Source organism: Diadema antillarum, unplaced genomic scaffold (assembly GCF_040938485.1).
Source record: "Diadema antillarum isolate AM-2024a unplaced genomic scaffold, OU_Dant_1.0 seq00000136_RagTag, whole genome shotgun sequence".
NCBI lineage: Eukaryota > Metazoa > Echinodermata > Echinoidea > Diadematoida > Diadematidae > Diadema > Diadema antillarum.
In genome coordinates this window covers 372,996-395,620 of record NW_027271213.1, presented here as the reverse complement: position 1 = coordinate 395,620, position 22,625 = coordinate 372,996, and the positions used below count along the sequence as shown (strand labels likewise).

Below are 22,625 nucleotides of genomic sequence, written 5' to 3'. Positions count from 1 at the left end.
TTTTTTTTCTTTTTATTTCTTTTGTTTTTAACGAAAAATAAATGGGGGCGTGCATCAGTTGCGCCCCCCTCTGGATCCGCCCCTGCAAACAGTGCAGCTAAAGACAAAACAAGAAAGGAAATTGAATGTCTAGACAATGAGGAACGATGACAATTACTATAAGAAAGACAAGAATTGTTCAATTGTTCAATTTATCAAACAATTTGATGCACAACTAGCATATAAACATTGTAAAAAAAGCCCCAGTGATCATGTTCACAATCATGAAAATGTTCTTGCACTATTATTAAAAGGTGAAGGCAGCAACAGCTGTTAAATCTCTGCCATTCAACAAAAAAAAAAGAAAAAAAAGAATATATTCTGTACTGTAGGCACTGTCAATGCATGGCACGTTCTATCTAAAAGTATAATCATATGCTCAAAATAGTCTTTCATTCGTCTTTGTCTCCTCTTTGGTATCAAAAAGGTAGTACATAATGGCAAATTCACAGGCCTACAATCATGTGATCACATCATTGTAACAATAGTACTCTCAGTGAGTTTGGGCACAAAATGGATTAAAGCTACAACACACTGCAGCAATCACTCCTGCAAGTGTTCTATATTTTATAATGTACTGAGTAAATATTCTAACATTGCAGCTCTTTAGATAGAGATGATGATGATGATGACGAAGAACACTGTATGCATCTACCATGCCAAACCTGTTTTACATGAACTTAATTGTTCTTTTACGAATTGCTTGGCATGTGAGCTTGAGTATTTGTTAATCTCTGCACATCTTGATACTATGAAAGACTTTCCTGGTCTGGTTTATGTAACTCCTGATTACCTGATGACGATGAAAGAATTGTTGACATGCCTGCAGATCATTAAATAGATGAATGATTTTCTCTCTCAAGGACTTCTGCAGATGCAAGTACTACAGACATTCATACTCTGTTGAATACATTTTATACTCGGGACATGCATGCACCCTTCCCGCTCGACGTCGTCCATTCAGTGCAGGTTGTTGTTCATCCTCTGCGAACTGCTCGACCTCTCGTAGGTTCCCATGGCAGCCGCTTCCTCCATCTCCATGGCTGGGTTGAGGTAGGCGGTCTTACCCGATGACTGGTATGGAAAGAATGCAAGAAAATAGGACATATCAAGAGTTGATACAGCACAAAGTACTTGATGAAGACCTTGGCATACTTACCAACAGGTTGAATATTCAAATATAATTGGTGATATCAGCAATTAATATGGGTTTGTGGGAAGACACATTGCAGAGATCCAACAAAACAAAAACAAAATAAAAAGAATATCAGTGCATAAAATTACTACTGGAAACAAATTGTTTTGCTTGAAGCACTGTAAAGCTGCTACCAGGGTATTAATTTTTTACAGTGATGTGGAAAGGAAAAGACCATGCACAAAATGTCATTGCCATACTTGCTAGCAAATTCTTGATGCAAAATAAACCAAGCCTTGCATGCATGCACAAAATATACCATTAAAAAAAGCCCATTGAGCATCAAAATTCACTGCAATAAAGTATGTTGAACTTACATCAGTGTACAAAAAGACGCATTTCCGTCGAGGTCATACAACGTACATGTAGTTTTTGTATTCTGTTCCTGTTTCCCCTGCAGATCAGTAATGTCAATCTCTTTCACACAACACTTTTTTTGTTGGCCCGAATTCAATAAAAGGTCGCTTTAAAATCAAAATGATGGTTTAAATTTGTGTCCATGGACCATACAAAAACAAGTGTGAAATAGGCGTACCTCTCACACGCGATTGTCTTCCCACATTCATTATTGAATGTCTGCTGGCATACATGATATGTTACGCCCATTGACACATTTGAGATTTGCAAACAATCCACAGATTGATAATTAAGCATCTTTGTGAATGTCAGCTGATGAGATTATAGTTTGCAAACGAGAAAAATAAGGCCGGTAGAGCCAACCAGCCTTATGTTATTTTCAATTCACCAAGGTCAGTAAAAGTTGTGTGAGAAAGTCTTCTCCTTTCAGTTCTCCACAAAATGACATTAAGTGCAGAAACACTGGTCAAAGTTATTGTAGTCTTTCTTGGTGTGTCTTCATTGCTTTTTAAATTTCATACACTGGAAATTAAGAAACCCCAAAACATAGCACACGCCATAGAACAGCATTTTCTGCACACCATAATCATTCACTAGTGTGAGAAATATTAGGAGTTAAATGCACAGCACACATGACACAATATTGCTTAGAAGGTTAGTGATGAAAACACCTGGTGCACAGCGCTTTCAAAATATCAACTCATAAACCTATACACTGGAATTAAAAATCTTCCTAAGATAAAGGGAATAAATTGTTTGTCCATATTAAACTGAAAATACACAATTGCACTCATGATCGATGAATGCAATGAATATTTTAAAAGCTGCTGAGACTTCTCAAACATCGGTAGCCTATACTCATCCCATGCTAACAATCCTTGAATGCCTTGCAAGACATTTGCTGATAGCATCAGAGGTTAAAGTAAAAAACAAACAAAACTGAGAAATACCAAAATAAAAAGGGAAATGACTAATAAAAAAAAATGAAAATAAAATGAGACACAGAGAGCCCACACAACCCTAGGACAGACAAAAAAAAAAAATAGAATCATATACAGTCATACATTGTCTGTAATAAAGGTTTCCTGATTTAAGTTGTTTGTTTCAGACTTGGCAGTAGAATTTCTGAGTATGCGCAATAACCTATTGTATAAAAACAAAATGGGTAGGTATTGCCTCCAGAATTCAAAGAAAATGCTGCTATAATGGACGGACCATTCAAAATAAAAAAGGAAACACATGCACAAGGCGCAGGGTATGAATTCAGTAGGTATGAATGAATGCTCAGGGAACATTGAGAGTGGTAGCAAAGAGGGAAATATTTTGTTCTTGACACATTTTTTTTTTTTCATGTCAAAATCAGTTTTCAGGATCAAGACGCTCTATACTCAAGAAAAAGTTTACATTGCATGATACAGACACGCTGCCTGCGATGTCTTCATATCAATCTGGAATATTAATCTAGAATTGTATGCTCTTTAATATTTCATAAGTTGTTTCTAATTACCTCGCAAAAGTTAAAACCCAACCCCCTCCCCCATCTCAACCAAAACTATACCATACCTTTAATAGTTCTGCTTTAATCTTGGTTTAATGACTGAGAATTTGAATTACACATGTAATTTCTTTTGTCTAATGAAACATGATCCTAACAAAAGGAGCCTTGCATAAACCTGACAGCATTTCATGGTAATTTGAATATCGTGTGTAATTTAAAATCAGGAAAAATAACTCATCTAATGCATGGTTTCAGGAATTTTATACTGGGTATTGTTCTTGGGCCATACTGACCCCTAAACCTTGATGACTGTGGTGAATGTTTCTGAACAGTCATGCTCAAAACGATTCTGGTGCAAATACGGCTCAAGCTGGCATGCAACAATTGTTCTGTTACCTCCATTCTTCTTCCAGCCAGCAATATGCTACCTGCAGGTATTGAGCACCCCACGCACATGTATCTCTCAGACAAACAAACATACACACAAACATACACACAAACACACATAATATCAGTAAAAAGACACACATTGTAGGCCAACTCATACAACAGTGGCCCAAATTGACATGTAACAGCAATTCTGTACAGCTTGAGTGTGTGGTATGAAATAAAACATTCACATAGCCAAAAGGTAAAAAGAACCATGCATATCATACCACATTCAATTTTCTGCAAAGAAGAAAAATATGCAATCTACACATTATACCAGCACTAATATATTCACATTTTTAAAGGAGACTATCTCATCAAATGAAAAAAAAAAAGCAACAACCCTCTAAAACAATATTGGGTTATGTTAGATTCAAATACGTAGCTCTACTCAAAACAAAACAACAAAGAAAGCCAAACAAACAAAACATGCAAACAAACAAAAGGAGCCCCAGAGGACTTGACACTCCCCAGAGATCCAACACATATCAAAACTAATTTACATGTGTAGATGCAACTTCCCTGCAGCACCCCCATGTGGTATCTCATGGATTGTATTGTAACAACCCCCAGTGGACTTTACCATTACTGACAATGTAGTCTTTCCATGCATAATTTACCTACAGGTCCTACTGGACAGAGACGATAAAAGAAATACGGTACACATTGTTCCAGTTCTCAGTAGCCATGACCTAAACCTACCGGGATACCACCTGAAGCACATGAACAATGTTTGTATCCTACTCCCTCTCCCCCCCACCCCCCCCCCCCCCCCCCCCACTCCCCGCTCCTAAAAATGATTCCTACCAATTTGAAGATCTGATGAATGCACTCTACAAAGCAAGGATTTGGGGGGAAATGGCAATTTCAACATTTTGGGCCTCATCTCAAATGGTTAATTACCCCCCCCCCCCCCCCCCCCCCCATACCACTTGCCCAGTTGGGCTCTACCACTGCCACTGTCCTACGATACAGCTGATGTTCTTTACATGGGCATCTTCCGGAAAACTTCTTGTACTAGTTCTGATCTGGAGAAGATCATTTCAATCTGGAGAAGATCTTTCGAAACTTACAGCACTCACTTTTGGGGAGGGGGGAGGGGGTTGGGCATTGCCCCTGTGCCCAATGGGGGACACCTACACTTCTCGCAGGGCTGTGTTCCCCTAAGAAAAGAATAATTGCTGCCAAGTTTGGTCGCAATTGGACCACTACATTGTAGTTTCAGAGAAGATGCTTAAAAACAGACAACATATATGTCAAACAAGTCATACCACATGCCGATAAAAGAAAAAGAAAAGTTATTGCAAGTGCAACAGCTCACTTGAGCTCTTGGCTCAGGGAACCTGAAGAAAGTGCCCCAAATCTGCAATTCACCAATGAGTTATAAAGTGCAAGGTGTGTTTACTAACAGCAGCAAATGAAAACACACATATTTCTTAGGTTTTCTCTCCCTTTCTTATTAATGCTGACACTTGAAAAAAAAAAAGATACATTTGTAGACAACCTATAGTGCATTACATCACATTTAAAAAATATATTTCAAGCAAGGTAAAAAGAACAAAAAAGTAAGTGCAAAACAAAAACAGGAAAGGGGGAGATCTATCATTCAATTGTAGGCACATCAACAGCATTTCAGCCCACTATACAACAAAAATAGAATTTGCAACTTAAAAGAGCAATTAAAGCCAAAAATTGCATGCAGGTGCAGTATTTTACAATCACTTTGTTAGGATGTAGAACATTATATGCAAATAACATCAAAACAGAAAGACAGAAAAAAAAAGAGTTCTTCGCTGCTACAGAGTTGCCAGGATTTCTTTGTCTTTTTATTTCAATTTCTTTCTTTCTAAGTTTCGAGAGGTGGCTGTATTCTAAAGCATTTCAACACGGAGCACTTTGATGCAACAATGATCATATTCACAGCAACGAGTCTTGTTGAATACATCCTTAGCGCCACATGAAACAAGAAGTACTATTAAAATCATAATGCTTTTGTTGCCAGCATGACAGTTTGACATGTTTATGCTTCACTTCTTTCTCTTCACTCAGAGCTTACTAAAGATAGTTTCTGAGCAATAATAGTTTCACTCTGATATCTATTCTTTTGAATGGAATAGCTGTACTGTATATCACTTGACATTTCATAGTTTTGCAATGCAGCAATCATTTGAGTTGTTTTGAAATCATTAGCAGTCTTTTTCCTACTCACACAGACACAAGAGATACTGTTTTGAGCTAGAAATTATTGTTAGTACTCTTGATGGCATGATGAATTAGAAGCATGCAAAGATGAGGAAAATGAAAGATTAGACACACATATAGGTGAGTGTTAATGTGTTAAAAGTGTGGGGGAATCCCTCAAGAAAATGCACACATAGGACTAATAAAGTGCACAAATATAAGTGAGTGTTAATGTGTATAGTGAAAGGGAACCCTTCAAGAAAATGCACACATATGGAACTATTAAAGTGCAAGGGGTGTGAGTGCGTGTGTGTGTGGGGTGGCGGGGGAGGGGATGGCTTGAGCGAGGGGTTGGTGGGGGGAGGGGGAAGAATGGTTCACACAAATTACACAGACAAGTGCCACTGCCGCACATATGGGACACCTAACACGTGCAAATCCGATACACTCTACGTACCTCGTCCCATATCAAGTTTGAAGGAGAGGTTGAACGCTGCTGCTGTGTGCTGTCGACAACCCGGTTCGAAATTGTCTCTGTCGAGGTGAAATACAGACGGACAAACAAACAAGCAGACAGTAACAAGTGTACGATGAACCCGTAAATGTTGTCATGGGGACAATGTTGTTATGGAGACAATGTTACTGCAACAAGATGGTATGGGAATAAAAGAGGGTGACAGGAAATGCTGGAGGGGGGGGGGATAGTTTTATCAACAGGTTGCAATAAAAAAATCAGTCATAAATATACCCCCATACACACTATGTGTGGGTGGGGTATAATAGGGGTCATTGTGAAATTTATTCTGCCAGGACATGGTAAGATGCTGGAGAAAAAAAAAACAACATCAAACAAATTGTTAGAAAAGATTATTTAAAAAAAAAAAAAGCATACATGAGATTTCTTCAAAACTGAATATTGGTAATTGTATGAATCACTTTTGAACTTGAAGAAAAATATTATGCTTCTTTATTTTTGTTTGAATATCTCTGACATACGGAGCACAAAGTATGCCCAATACTGGATATTTGATATTTTCTTCAAATGTGATCTTCACAGCTAGGGTGGGCCTGGATTTGAATTCACAAAACGTACATGAAAATATGATATTGTCATAGGTCCAGAGCCAGATGAGTTTGAGCAACTGTCTTTTACAAACAGTAGACACAAACAGGTTTCTGAGATGCTCAAGTTTTCTTCTTTTGATTGTGCATGACGTAGTTTCTGAAAAGGCTGATAGAGACTTTCCGACAGTGAAGGATAAGGGATCCACTTGAAAAGTGTACATTTCATCTGCTGAGAACAAAAAGGGCTTTATCGAAATTTTGGGGAGTACTGAGTTATTGGTATCATTTTGTAGAGCTGATCTCCTCTGCACTATGGTAGTATAAAAGTTGAATTATTTTCATTTTCAGTCAAATATTAGAAATTACAACCGCAAGGGCATTACATGTATTTTACCCTATATTTGGAGCAATGTTTATAAATCTATCCACTTTTGATTACATAAACTTTATATTTAATGAAAATTAATTGATTTGTTTTTATCTATGCTCAAATCTCAAATCACAATAGCGCCCTCGTCATTCTCAGCTGAGGATTTGAAGAATTCGATCCACTGAAACCCAGCAGCATGAATGGTGAGAATCTAGAAATGACCAGTAATGACCACCGACAGAAGAGCAAACATGGCCCAAGGACACTTAGGCCCGAATTCACAAAGGTGGTACAATTGAAACCACGGTTCAAACCATGGACAATTTGTATGGAGCCCCAAGTGTTGCATGGCCTATTCACTACAAAATGACATTACGTTGATGAAATGATCCTTTCGTTAACAAAATGGTCATTTCGTTGACGAAATGACTGATTTCATAACAAAATAGGCCATGCGACACTTGGCGCTCCATACAAATTGTCCACGGTTTAAACCATGGTTTCAATTGTACCACCTTTGTGAATTTGGGCCAAAATGTCACAAGATATATGGACACACTCACTCCCAAAGGTCAAATTATGTTATTATTTTGCATTTCAAAATTCACTGCATACCATTCAGGGTGCACTGTGATACAGATCAGACTAAAGAGATATGATTATCATCCATTTCAGTTTTAAAAGCTCACAGTGTCAATATGTTTGTTCATCAATGAAAATAATTTGTTCCCTGTACATACATGTACATTGATCATTTCCTTAGCGCTTTCAAAAGCAAAAAAGCAACAAAACAAAAAATGCATTAATTCAATTCTCTGGTCTCTTGCATTATCTGAATACCTCAGACAGTTTTCATGTATTATTGTTTTTCTCATTGGCCAGATATATCTGATGCCAAACAAGGACCAAGATAATAGGAAACACCTTGAAAATGGGCATTGATCAAACATGATTGAGTTTACAGCAAATAAATACAGAGTGTACATGCATTTTTAAATTCAAGGTAGAAGAAGCATTTTTCTTTTTCTTTTTTATCATGAGACAGTGTTGCTTCTGCGTGATGATTTTGTTTGAACATTTGACTGGATGTCATCATGTCAAAGAAGAGACACAGTTTCTAGCATCAAGAAATATCAAGACATGAACAGAAATACTCTAATTCAAATATTTCCATGGTTATAACTGTCAGATTTACAAAGAGAAAAAACAGCAACAACAAGTGGGAGAAAAGGAAGGATGCATTGCCAATGATTAGTGATCACACAAATGAATAATAATCAAGAAATGTTACTCATGAAGACAAAGAGCACTTCACAGCGTGATGACTGATAAAATTGCTTCTGGTACTCAATACATACATAGGGCTGCCAACGATCACATATTGATGTCAGAGAGATACAAAAGTGCAAGCGGGAAGATGCTCAATTTGTGTTTATGTGCATCTCAATGGACACAAATAACTCCTCAATTGGGACGTTGTTACTAAATTTGACAGGAGTAGGAGAGACACTGAAGGGATACGAGAGTTCAGAGTTTAAATCTTCTCACACTTTATTGCAATTCAAATACACGTACATTGAAATCTTCGCGGTTCAATGATTTTCTCTTTTTTTCAGATTTTTTTTTCAGATTGCTTTCTGCAAGTACTCTCACTTTCCTGATAATGTAAAACGAGAAGTCTTCACGTGCACAAAACTTTTGCAAATTTCGTGAGGAGCCGAGATTTGCGAGAAATAAAATGCAAGTGGAAGTGTTTGTCACCACGATGCATGGAATGCCAGTGGCGATTAGTGAAAGTTTCATGCTGCGAATTTTTGTTTTTTTCTAAAAAAGCCATCAGCTCCCAATTTGCGAAAGCTTCATGTGGCGGATGTTTTCTGGTTTTACAGGACCTAATTTTTCAGGAAGTCTCCTCCAGAATTTGGGTGACTTGGCAGCTCTGCAATATACATGGCTCATGGGATGAACACATTAATCAAGACAGAACAATGCTAAAAAGAGACCAGCACTCCAAAAACCTGCCAACGAGAAACTCCAGCACAAATTATAAAGCTGAATGTTATGCGCACACAAACACACGCTTTGACACAGGAACATCAAATGATGATAGGGTACCCTTCTAACGATGTTCATCAGAGGTGAAAACGGTTGCAGATTTTTGTCCTCCCACACTACATGTACCACTCCATGTGAGTTCATGGGCATTATTCACTCCTTAGAATTCATCCAACTCTTCTGTCCTGGTTCTTGCTTTCATGCAAATAAATTCTTTCTGTGATTTTCTATCAAATATTCACAATCTGTGCTGCCATCATAATCTTAAATAGGTGAGATACTAGTAAGGTGTGTTTGGGTGTGAATCATGCAAAGCTTGCAGTTTTTACTAGTATGACTGGCTCATGAACATTGGGTGTTCCTTATCCACTGCAGTAAGGAATATTATAAAGCAAAGTTCTTGAAATTCAACAATTTTACTTCATTCCAAGTAATCCAAACTTAAGTTCATGCTTCCAATCATTAGACTTTGAGACAGAAAAAGGAATACTCCTTAAAAAGTAACAAAAGTGGGTAAAAAAACACCCTTGTTGATTGATCGAAACACGCATTTTAGGCCTACTTGGTATGGATTTAAAGATAATAAAGTTTTGGTACCTCAAAAGTTTCCCTGAGTTTCCTTGTCTTAGTTTGTGTTTCAGGTTAAAGTACCTTTCATATAACTAACACTGTGAGACTTACTCGCCCCAATGTGCTCTCATGTCATAGTAATCATGCAATAATGGTTTCGTACAATACGTGTATATTGATTGTCGCGGTACTGCGTCGAGTCAAACTAACGGTTCGTTCGAATTTTTCAGAGCCCGCTCTGCTCTGGTACGAAACCATTATTGCATGATTACTAAGACATGAGAGCACTTTGGGGCGAGTAAGTCTCTACAGTGTTAGTTATATGAAAGGTACTTTAACCTGAAACACAAACTAAGACAAGGAAACTCAGGGAAACTTTTGAGGTACCAAAACTTTATATTATCTTTAAGCGACATGAACACATTGCCACCAAATCCCTACAAATCACGATGTTTTCAAAAATTGGAAGAAGGCAACACAGCAAAGAGCAATCACAATAAACATCTGATCTTCAGAGATCTAACACTGCAAATGATAGAAGGAGACTGCAAACTAAAGAACTTTTTGAGGGGAAGAAAAAACAAAAACACACACACTAAATCTCTTCATATCTATTCAACCTACTGCTGGAATTGAATAGTGATGATGAAGGAAGACGTCGGGAAGGGGCGCATTTCATAAATTTGTATCGGCATAGATCTCATATGAAACTAGAAGCAGAGGGATATGGGAAAAATGGCAATGACAAAACGACAAATTAAGACTACCACAGGTATACAGACATTTCCTGCTATAACAATGTCCTTGGCACTAGCCGTTTTCTGTAGTTACAACTTACTGTATATTGAATTTTTGTAGTTGTCGAACAAAGAAAGTATATAAAGATATAATAGATAATAATTTTGAGACCTTAACTCTTGCTTTGTTGTAACAAAATTTTGTTCTACCCGCTATGTTCAAACGTTGTAGTCATTGCTGACACTAGACTGGAGTATTGAAATGTGTGCACATTTTTAATAGCTGGAAACAGCACACAATTGATCTGGAAAAAATTGAATGCCCCCTGATCATGAATTCTAATGTGTACCGTTCAGGTTTTGTGCATGGTCTTAAATTGAAGGCTTCAAAGCTTTCAATGGATTTTGATACCTCAAACATGGACAAGTATGACCTTTGGAAATTTATGTTAGAATGTTGGCCTCCTACAAAAGTTTTTGCTCACAAAAACATAAGAATATCAGTCTTCTTTATTGTATTATGGTACTACTTTTCTTTCCTTTTTTTAAACAGTTTGTGACGATTCCAAGCATTACTTTTATACAAAGTAGCAATCTGTGACACAGTGTCATAGCCACAGAAACTGCAATAACGATTTACTATCACATTAACCTGAAATTTGGCATGCCTCCTAACCTATATGTGCTAGGAGTGCTGATTGGCACAAAAACAAACAAACGAGCACAGCATTGTACACCTACATGTACACACTGTCCAGAGTCTGTGGCACATAGTGAGTTAAGGTCAAATCCTGTTATTTTTATTTTGATTCTCCTACATGTAACATGACTTTATGACCAGCATATCTTTAGCATATCTTTATCTTCAACTTGCAAGTGTAACATTTATGAGCAATTATAAATTAAAATCAATGCTAAAAGACTATTTCATGCCCACTTCTGTCTCACAAATTTGCATGTGGTACACAAACATGCAATGACTCAGAAAAATAATATCATGAACTGAAAATTGTCCCACTCTCAAGTTGCCAAATCATCCTCAACAGATGTTCTTGTTAAAGCTATCGTTGTAACTTATTGGCAGTTTTATTACACCAGGTCATGTATGACTTGGTACTAGGCATTTCCCATTCCTTTCATCCTTACCAACAGTGTAAATTTACCAGTTTGCTGAAAAAAAAACACCAATTACATTAAGAGAAAATAACATGATTTTCCAAACAATTTCACATTCTGCACAATCAAATTGGTCATAAATTCAAATGAGAAAAAAAAAAAGTGAGTATTAGGATTAGCATACTACACTGACACAAACACTTTTTTTTTTTTGGGGGGGGGTTCAGACTTCTTGTTAATACATACATGTATACCCACTCAAGCACACAAATTCATCTATTCCTTTATAGTGATGGGACTTTATGATCATACAGCTTTTTGTCAGGTTTTTTCTGCTCTTCCGGTTTTTGAGACATTTTGAGAACTACTGGTGTGCCTAGCAATAAGCTAAAGCGAGGATGATATATCAGAATTTTCAAAAGAAAACATAAATCTGGCTAAAAGGGACTTTCCTAAGCATGAATTGACAGACTTGGCATATATTACTTGTACAAGTTCAATGCAATAGTCCATGATGTTACTAAACAGACTACATTGTAAGTTAATGCAGGCTTCCATATCTACGTTGCAAAATTTGCTTTTAATGGAATATAGATAGAAAAGAAACATATATTTGTAAATACACAAATGTCTCTGTCTGTCAAATATCAAACAAATCTATAAAAGCAGAATCATATTGCAAAGAAGAGACCACATATATCTCAATAAACACACATAAAATGTTGAAACAGGAATGGTTTTGATGATGGCATTTTCTATCATACTGCAGCTGCAAGTGTATAGACAGATAATATTGTGGCTAGCAAACTACTGCATGCAAACTGCAAGCAAGGGAAAATATAGGGCTGCATGATGAAAGGCTATGGAGAACCTTTATCACACACAACTAACTATAGAGAGATTCGACACAAATTCTACAGCTACTCCACCATCTAGCGCATCAACCAAGAGGCATCCATCTACGACACCCACATCACAAAGACAGCCGTACGAACGGTAACGGTCGGATAATACGTCATACCTAGGTTGGCATTGCTGCGGGTCAGCTCAGCATCGGACTGGCTAAAGCTACTCTCCAGTTTTCCAGAATGGCGGCGGTGCCACCGCACGCACCCCAGGCACGATCCGCCCGATGCGCCACACCACGTGCCATTCTTTTCCTTCACAGATGTCAACCCCCATCGGAGTTTGTTTTTCCATAATGTGTCGGCATTGAAATCATCCCCGTTTGATATGGGGGAACGGGATTAAAGCAAAAGGGGGGAGGAGCGGGAAATAGTTTTCAACGCAGAGAGGTATGGTGAAAATAGAAAGTGGAAGAGAATCGAATGGAGCGATGCAGGAAAAAAAGATGAAAACAATTCATAAATATGAATGGCATGACTATTACTGTATGAAGAATGATTAGTTGATAATATTAAAATCCTGTTAAAGGGATCGTACAGTTTTGGTTGAGACCTAATTTGAGGTTTCTAACATTTTTTGGTGAGATAATGAGAAACCTCTCATGAAATATGAAAGAGCATGTAATTCCATGAGGAATTCAACATTTATTTGATTAAAATTGGTTTTGGAATGGCTGAGATATCCAAACAGAGCGATTCTGATAAAGTGTGGGACCCACACTTTATTATGATTGCTTTGTTTTACTTTGTTTTTGGATGTGTCAGTCATTCCAAACCCAATTTTCATCAAATAAACTTTGAATTCCTCTTAGAATGGTGTGCTTTGTACTATTTCATACGTGTTTTCTTGGTATCTCACAAAAAGTTAAAAGCCCAATTCTCATCTCCACCAATACTGTACTATCCCTTTAAATTCATCAGGGTGAATAGAGCATCTTTACATGATTACTTGTTTTTATCAATTCACAAATCTAACGTACATGTGAATGGAATGTTGCATTCTGAGAGCACAAGTTAGAAAATTCAAAACAAGCAAAAAGCACATGGCATGATGAAGCTTAAATTCGCATTTTTTGAGCAATATGTCACACTATGTATATACAATGAATATATCATATGGTTTATTTTGATATGCAAAAAAAAAAGAAAATAAGTTAATCCACAAATTGGTAGAATATGCAAAAATTTACAAAAAAACTGCTGTTGCATTACATTTAACATACTTAGAATACATCATCATCATCATAAATCATAAGTTTGCTTCATATGAAAAGTAAAACCTAAAATCTTGAAAAATACAATAATAATAAGATGAGAAATTCATGTCAGTATGGGTCATGAAAAAAAGGATTAAAAGAAAGACATGGGAATGTGACATGCCCTCGAATGCCATACACACAAACAGTGGTGGCAGCATGCACGAATGAAGGTTGTCATAACCGGATAATGCAAGCCATGATGCGGGAATATCAAAGGGGGGGTGGGGAGGGTTGAAACCAAAACGTGCTGTTGTTAGAGACATCGTTCAGCGGGCTATTGGGGGCGCCAGTCCTTAGGCAAGAAGCAGCACTTGCTATTAACATCTAGATTTCTTCACAATTACATGTATGATGTGCAGGGAAGGATATTCCCTACTATTCTGTCTAAAAGAAGATTTTTTTTTTAATCCCTTTCAGTGAACACCTACAACTGTACTCTGACAGCATATGTAGACTGCTCTTTCAAAAGTACAAGTTTTGTAGTTGACAGTTATGTATGGAACAGTTCACCATGCAACAAATGCATGACTAACACACAATATTATGCCAATTTCACTTTTTAAATGTACACACAAAAGAGATACTTCATTCAGCCTGCAAATCACCCAAAATTAGTTTCAAGGAAGCCCAAAAGGGAAACATAATGGAACCTCTCACACTTTGCAGTTGGGTTCTAACTTGCTAGGCTTTTACCATTTCTACATCTTTTCTTTCTTTTTTTTTAATTCTGAGAAATCAAACTAACATCTTAAACATGGGAATCTTTTTTCCAACTCAACTCTGCTTTCCTGTGGCTGACACACATATGAAGGTGTTAAAATATGTGACCTAGAAGGGTGAATGTGAATGCACACACAGCTGAATTATGTATGGATGTGATGATATACCCTCTAAATAAATTGTATTTTTCTCTCAAAAATTGAGCATGATTCTAAAAAATTGTCTGAAAGATATGTTGCTAAAATGACATACCCCCTACGATAATACCGCAGCTGTGCTTTATTTCAGTTCCTTTCATTTTTCCCCCTTCTTCTTTTGGAGGACTTTTCAAGAAAATAATCAGATCAACAAAAGCATGACGCACAGTCCCATTAAAGTACCTATCATTGGCCAATTAGAGTAGGATGTTATACAGAAAATGGGAAAATACAACACTTCTTCCATTGCAGGAATTAAAGAGATAAAAAGGGATTAAGCCAGAATGCTTGGATTAACATACGATGTCTCTCAACTGAGAGGAAAGATTTCCAACACAAAGTGCACCTGCATGTAGCAGCATATGAACATGTACAATTGTTCATGTAGCTATCAATAAAAGAAGTTATCTTTAAAATAATAATGATAATAATAATAAAATAAAAAATAGATACAATTCTATACTTCGTTATGTGGATAATGACTGTGATACCAGTTACCCATTTGACATAAAAGGGAAAATTACAGGAATGAACTCATCTATTACCCAGCATACTTTTCCACAAGAAAAAAAGAAAATGAAGTTTGAAAGGGCATAATGCGCCACAATCTGTTTTCAGAGAGAGTTTTAAAGGGCGAAGGGTAGAAATGCCTATGAAGGGACACCACTAATCTGTAGGATTAACAGCATGCATTTACAAGTCCCCAGGAAATTAAGTTGCACAAAATGTGCATGGATGAACCAGAAATGCCAAATAATGGGAGCCAATATATATTCCCTGGGATGTTTTAGTCAAAAAGTTGGTTATTTTTCCCCAAAACCACTGCTATATGAAGTTGAGGGAAGTCTAATACTGTCACCACTTTACCTTCACTGTGTTTGTGTATAGGCCTAGCGTATGTGAACCTGAAGTTAAGCAAAACAAAACTCGATGTCTTTACACTCGTTTCAGATCGTTGTAGCAACTTTAATACGAAAGACATGATAAGTAAGAAATTTCTTAGAAATGTTCTGACTTTCCTGTGAAAAGAAATGACCAAAAAAGTGCATAAAAAATAATGAAAAGACAACTGTGAAGTAATAAAGAAATCACAATTCATACAGGCATTGCTCTTTATATTGCTGGAATAACATGACCTTCATCATCATATAAATCATATAATACATGTACCTAGACCAATTTCGCTGCATCCTCCCAAGCAGCCGTTGCATTCTACCAAATATAATATGGTCCTTCATTTACATTAAAAGGCAGTTCACTGATCTTGACCACTGATCTTGGAAGACTGACCTTCTTCTCACTTTGCTTAGAGGAAATATTTTGAAAATCACTTCTATCCAGCATTCAAAAATGACATCCCCTTGTACACTTTCCCTCCCAAAGTTATGGTTAGAAAGTGACAGCTTTGAGCTACAGTTAAGTAACATTTGGCATCAACCTTTGACCTTTCACCCCTGCCATTTGACCCAAATGATGATTACATGTGTATACACGTAACTCTTCTCTTCCTACACAATTATACCATTCCTCATGGAAATTGATGGCAGGAAAATAAAAATTCTAGCCAAAGTGCAGTGACTTTGAACATGGCTACTGGCATTCCACCCCTGTCATTTCCTCAAAAACATTCCCTGTTTAATTTCACCTGGTGTACCATATATTACCAATGGACATTACTATATCTTAAATTATTGTATGCCTGTAAGACATCTTCAGCCAAGGTACAGTGAATTATGCCCTGACCTTTAATGACATCACTGCATACAATATTTCTTTTTTATTTCTATTCTTTCTGCTAAATTATAATCACCAGTGACTATTTCTGGCTTAAAGTCAAAGTTGAAGGTTCTATTTCTAACCATTTCTGACCTTTGACCTGGAGGGATTTCGGCCGAAAATCTCTGTTTAGCATACATCCATTCAATTAGCATATCTACAAACAGTTGTAGGCCACGTATCAATAAAGTTACACATCAACAAGATCTGTGGCGTCTAGACGAATAGAGGACCTGAAAACAAAATACACGTAGTTCTTCCAGCATCCTCATGGAACAGAGGCACAAAAGCAAGCAGGGTTCCATGCATTTCATTCATTATTCACAACACATCTGTTTTACAGCGAGCAAGAAGTCTGTCATCTTATATCCATGATGCATTCAATCTCAAATTGAGTACTCAGCAAAGTGCTGATGTGATGCATCTCAACCATGGCACTAGTATCACTCAACTTTTCTGCCCTTATCTGCATCAATTCATTTCACCTACACCAAGAGAAGCAATTTGTATGATATCAAATACTGATAAAGTACAAAAAAACAACAACAACAAAACATTCAAAGACCTAACTCTGGTTTCAGAACCATTACCTGATTTTAAAAAAGCTTCTCTATGTTTTTTCTTGTCTTTCTGTAGCCAATCAGGGGCAGCATGCAGTGCTTATTGTAATCTTTGTGCATTATGTCACATTAAAATCATGTCAGTCGATTAGAATGGGGCAGGCAGCATAATAATCACAGTCACAATCACAGATGCTGCAGCAGGGTACAGTAAGCACTGTAGCTTGGCTAATAGGATGTAGTGACACACGCAAATTCTGCTGATCCAGTATTCATTGTTTAAAAAGGCCACGTGTGATCTTGTTAATGAAACTAAAATTTGACAAGGAGTTTGTAGCAGAAAGTTGTGACATAGATGCTGGTTTAAAGCAATATAGAATGCATCCCTCCACTTCTTGTTCATAGAAATTACATAAATGACTACAGCACTGTTTATTTTGTTTCACCTGGGCCCTGTTTTATGAAGAGTTAAAATTGATTATATACTTGATTTCAACTGTAAATCTATGGCAGCCTGTGTGGTAAGGAAATTCGAAATTGATTTTATCTTTTGTTCAAACAGGAAGATAATGCCTTAGCACAAACTATGTGACATCAATTTCCCCACAATAAATCAAATCTCACCCAAATTTTGACTTGTATTTACTGCAACTTTCCATGGCCTCTGGGCATCTACACATTCATGGCAATACACTCATGCCTCATATTCAGTTATGTCAATGTGGTGCCTTATGTACATGGACAGCATTGCACAAGCAGGGAAAAGGGGGGGGGAGGACAAATTATTAAAAGGGGATATCCTTTCAAAAATGCAATTACTGAGGTATAAAGCCATGAAGAAAAAAAAAAAAACAGTGATAGTTTGAGCAAAGCCAGAAAAAAAAATGGACTAAAAAGGATGTGATTATCTCAAAACATGTAAATATAGCTTGGAAAAATAAAATGACTTTGGAATCTCAAATGGGACAGTGTGAAAATTGGAAATACAGTGTATGTCTTGGACACTAAATGTGAACAAATTTCATATTTTCAAACATAATTATTCACTCCTTGATTCTGTTCAATCCTGCAAATAAAAGAATCACCTTAATCTTGTTCTCTATGTATGTCCTTGAAAATACACATATTCAATAAACAAGAGCTGAAGAATCATTAGAATTTTTCCAGCGTACACCCATGTGTTTTTGGCAAAGAAGCAATATATATAATATTATCAAAGGTTCTTCCGAGATGTCACTGACTATTGTACGGCACGGTCATGACCTTCACAAAGGCAACATAAACTGCCAATTTTACTAACACTCAGTTCTCGTGGTAATACGTTAATCACTCTCTTAACTAAAAATTGAATTGAGTTTGCTCAAACCATTCTGTTATTACATTATCAATGTTTCTAGCGAGTGTGCAAAATATGCAGGGGTAGGGAGGGGAGGGAGGGGGAGGGGGATTTTCCTTAAAAACAAGGAAAATATGAAGTTCCACATGAGATATATACCCTAGTTTGACAAACTGGTCCAGGAAGGTGAGAAGAAGAAGAAGAAGACACTGTGGAAGACAAAATGGATATTTAGACACAAATCATACACTTTATGATGAAAAGTAAAGAAGAAAAAAAAATATGCAGTGGACAGATGGAACGACACTCAAATGAATGGTAAAAATGTTGATTGTTGCGCACTTAGAAACAGATCGACACAACATTCAGTATGGAAAATGAAAATCACAGTATATAAAGCTCTACTGGAAATTCACCATCATTATATGGAAGAAGACTTTGTACAGGAAGACTTATTGTTGACAGGGAATAAAACTCCTGGAAAACATTATGTCTACACTCACACAGGTTACTGTACAGGAGGAAATTTTTTGCAGTTTGCTTTTTCTTTCGCATTTTGCGCAACCAGAAACAAGCGTGAAAATAAAGCACACAAATATTTTTTCTTGCTATATGTGCCACTATGTTAGGTCTTCATTCTGCCGAATTTAAAAAAAAAATGCAAATATCCACTTTTACAGTATCACATCTACACTGTATTCCTTGTCATATTTGGCATTCGGATTCGGGTCAGCACCAGCAAAAATGCTTGTGAGTCTCAGTGTGAAAGTTTATATGAGTGAACTACAAAAAAAAAAGATTATCGACAAGAGAAATGAACCAAGAATTTGCCTAAAACCGCTCAAAATCTCTGCATAATAAAAATCAAGTATTTGAGACTGAGTCAAGTCCAGATGACAGTTTCTAATAAAGCTATCTGTCCCTGTCCTTAGTCAACAGCAGATATCAGACAAAGAGTCGTGGGCTGTTATTTGTCAAAATGGAGGGGGAAAAAACCCAAAACAAAACAAAACAAGCTCAGAAGATGAAGGATTAACTGTCCAAAAATTTTCACGTAGTCGTCATAGATAAGGCATGTAAAGAAATGTTCTATTGCAAATATTCATATTATTCATCACTGTGCGAATAATCAAGAACGGTCTCTCATCCACTTTGCGTTGACATATGCACTCTAGTCATCAACAGCAATGTTCTTGGAGTCCATTCAAAGTCGATTTACTAGTACGTTACTTCACTTTTGTGCACATTTCGTCAAAATTTGGGACTTTTAAACACAGGATTGTTAATCGCCGACTACAACGTGACACAAAAAGACACCTGGTTAATGAGCACAAGTGGAAATACATTACTGTATGTATACACCATGATACATTATGGCTGTTTCCGAGGCTTAGAAGGTTAAACATTGATAAACATTGTGAGCAACTGGAATTCCCTTCCATGCAAAAGGCAGTGAAACCTAGCACAAATGTCACAAACATATATCATTTTTTTGTGTAAGTCTTCTTGTTTGTGTCATTAGAGTAATTGGGAAGATGTTGTCTCCTTAAAAAGAAAAAAAAATATGTGTTCTCAACTCTACATAATTTTTTAGGCATAACACACATCTGTTGAAATGTACACCTGTCTTACAAAGGAGAAATACAACAAACCAATCTGAATTAGATGCAGATATGACATCATAGAAGTAAAGAGAAAAAAGTGAAATTAAAAAAAAGAGAAAAATATCAAGTCATACACTGATTTAACGGGTTCCTTACAAAATTCTCAAAGTTCTCATTGACTCCAAACAAGACCATACAGCTCCAGAAGGCAATGAGCTATAGCAAGCAACTGAAAGTTACTTCTAACAACCGGATGACTTGCATGACATTATCTCTTTTGCATCTGGAGTGAGGTAGAGCAGGCTTTATACAGATACCTATAATCTCTCCCTCCTCAGCCACAGTGCAATCAGATACAAGTGGCATTAAATTTAACAGGATTTGGATCACAAAAGACAGAAAAAAAGAAAATGTCCAACACATGATATGAATTTTACTTTAAAATTTTCTCTATACCCTTCATTTTAATACATATTACAGCTGCATCAATATAACCCCATAATGGTTCCTAATTGTGTGAGGGAGCAAGAAAAAAAAATATAAAAAACCCCACATCAATGCCTCAATAAAGGAGCAGCAATATATGAATTACTAATACAGGCAGCAAAAACCATAGAGTTCTATGCCATGGAATAGTAATCTCAGCCGAAGTTGTACTAGCCTTTTGTACCAAACATGATTAATGAAGTCAACACGTTGTTCATACAAATATTGTCTGAATGCTGTCCATCCTTTTCTTTTGTAACTTCTTCTCCCTCTTTCCTCAAACTGTCGATGGATCAGTATACAAATTAGGTATGTCTGTTTCCTAAAATGATCACTATACACCATGAGAGTGGCTCTTCTTGTAAATGCCAAAGATTTCTAACTAGACCAGTTTACTAAACACATTCAAATTTATGGATATTTTTTCCACCCTGTCGTACATACGAGCTATTCTATCAACCTGTACCTCAACACTTTTTCAATACTTGGAATCCAGTTTGCATAAATCAGTTGTTGCTACGGGCAAACCTCGGCAAGCTTTCAGGTTGTCAAAAGGAGCCATTGTCAGAAAAGCATGCATAAAATCTGAAATGTTTGAGTAAACCGGTCATTTAAGACAGGTACACTTGTACCATGAGAGTCACCACATTGAATTCTTCATCACTCGCCTGCAAAGACAATGGAACCAATATCTGTACCCATTTCATCCTTTGAAACAAACCTTCGCACTACATAGTACCCCAAAGGTTCTAACATTGGTGTCTAGGTAGTATCAAAATGCACAGTTATGACAGAATAGCAACCTGCAGGTATAAAGGGCTTCTGGTACATATGGGCACATGGACATAGTGCCCCGCAAATGACTTACCCTGGCTATGACTTCTGGGCTGGGGAAGAAATAATAGGAGAAGACTCTGAGGACGAAGTCGGGCAAGAAGCTGACGATGACAACACCGAGGATCCAGAACCAAACGGTCCAACTGTTCAGGGACTGGAAGAACACCCAGTAGAGGCCGGTGGTGTTAAAGAGAGATCTATCATACACAAACACAAACACAAAGAAAAAAAAAGAAATAGAGAGTAAATCGAGGAGTTTTGTTCTGTGATCATCTGTCATGAAGCATTCTTTAAGAAACATTTTAACACCTTACTATTTCTATCACAATCTCAAACCATCAGCAGTACGTCTTTATTGCCATCTGCACCTATCATTTGTTCATATCTCCTTTATCAGTCGACCAATATTCATTTCAAGCATTAGATCTACCATCATCCTCATCCTCTTCTTCAGTCTCGTTGTCGTCATTATCGTCTTTGTCATCGCTATCTTCACCATCGCAATAATCTTCACCATTATCACCATCATCCTTTATTACCTTCATCTTCTCCATCATCATCATCATCACTATCACCATCATCATCACAATTATCATCATCATCATCATCACTACTATAATCATCACCACCATCATCATCACCATCACCATCATCACCATCACCATCATCGTCACCATCGCCACCATCGCCATCATCACCACCATCATCATCACAATTATCATCATCATCATCATCACTACTATAATCATCACCACCATCATCATCACCATCACCATCATCACCATCACCATCATCGTCACCATCGCCACCATCGCCATCATCACCACCATCATCATCACAATTATCATCATCATCATCACCATCATCGTTATGAGATTAAGACTCAGAAACTCATTATGCACTTATACAATGTACCTCCATCATTTATTTTTCACCACTATTCTTTGCTGTATATTCAGACACTAAATTGCTTCTCAGCTTGAAATGCATGATAAATTAATATGAATTTTATACTGAAACATAGGTTGTCTTGATATACATTATGTACATTGTATACATTTATCATAAATCAAAGTATATCACTTCATAATTTTGGTCATCATGATCATCAACGAACACCATCAGCATCATCTCACTGCTGATAGTGAAGATCTGGGCATGTCATACCATGACCTGCATGAGTACATATTCATGTTTTAAACTTGAATGTTTGTCGAATACTTACATTGGAAAGGCATCATACCTGGAAGAAAAAATGAGACAGAAAATGAACTGGTGAATGAAAAGAGCTATTACTCACACACTTCACAGTTTGCAAAAAGTTTGTGTGTAG

General features: G+C 36.9%; 1 protein-coding gene across 1 annotated transcript in view; it reads right to left on the bottom strand.

Annotated features, from left to right (window-relative positions):
- Window positions 1-700: 700 nt before the first annotated feature.
- Window positions 701-22,625, bottom strand: part of LOC139727611 (phospholipid-transporting ATPase IF-like) — a 99,878-nt gene continuing 77,953 nt past the window's right edge. The window contains exons 28-32 of the mRNA XM_071638592.1: window positions 22,518-22,535; window positions 21,324-21,489; window positions 12,634-12,772; window positions 6,157-6,233; window positions 701-1,113 (exon numbers count right to left, since the gene is read on the bottom strand). Coding sequence (XP_071494693.1) covers window positions 1,000-1,113; window positions 6,157-6,233; window positions 12,634-12,772; window positions 21,324-21,489; window positions 22,518-22,535 — 514 coding nt within the window. The 3' untranslated portion in view covers window positions 701-999. The remainder of the gene's footprint in view (window positions 1,114-6,156; window positions 6,234-12,633; window positions 12,773-21,323; window positions 21,490-22,517; window positions 22,536-22,625) is intronic.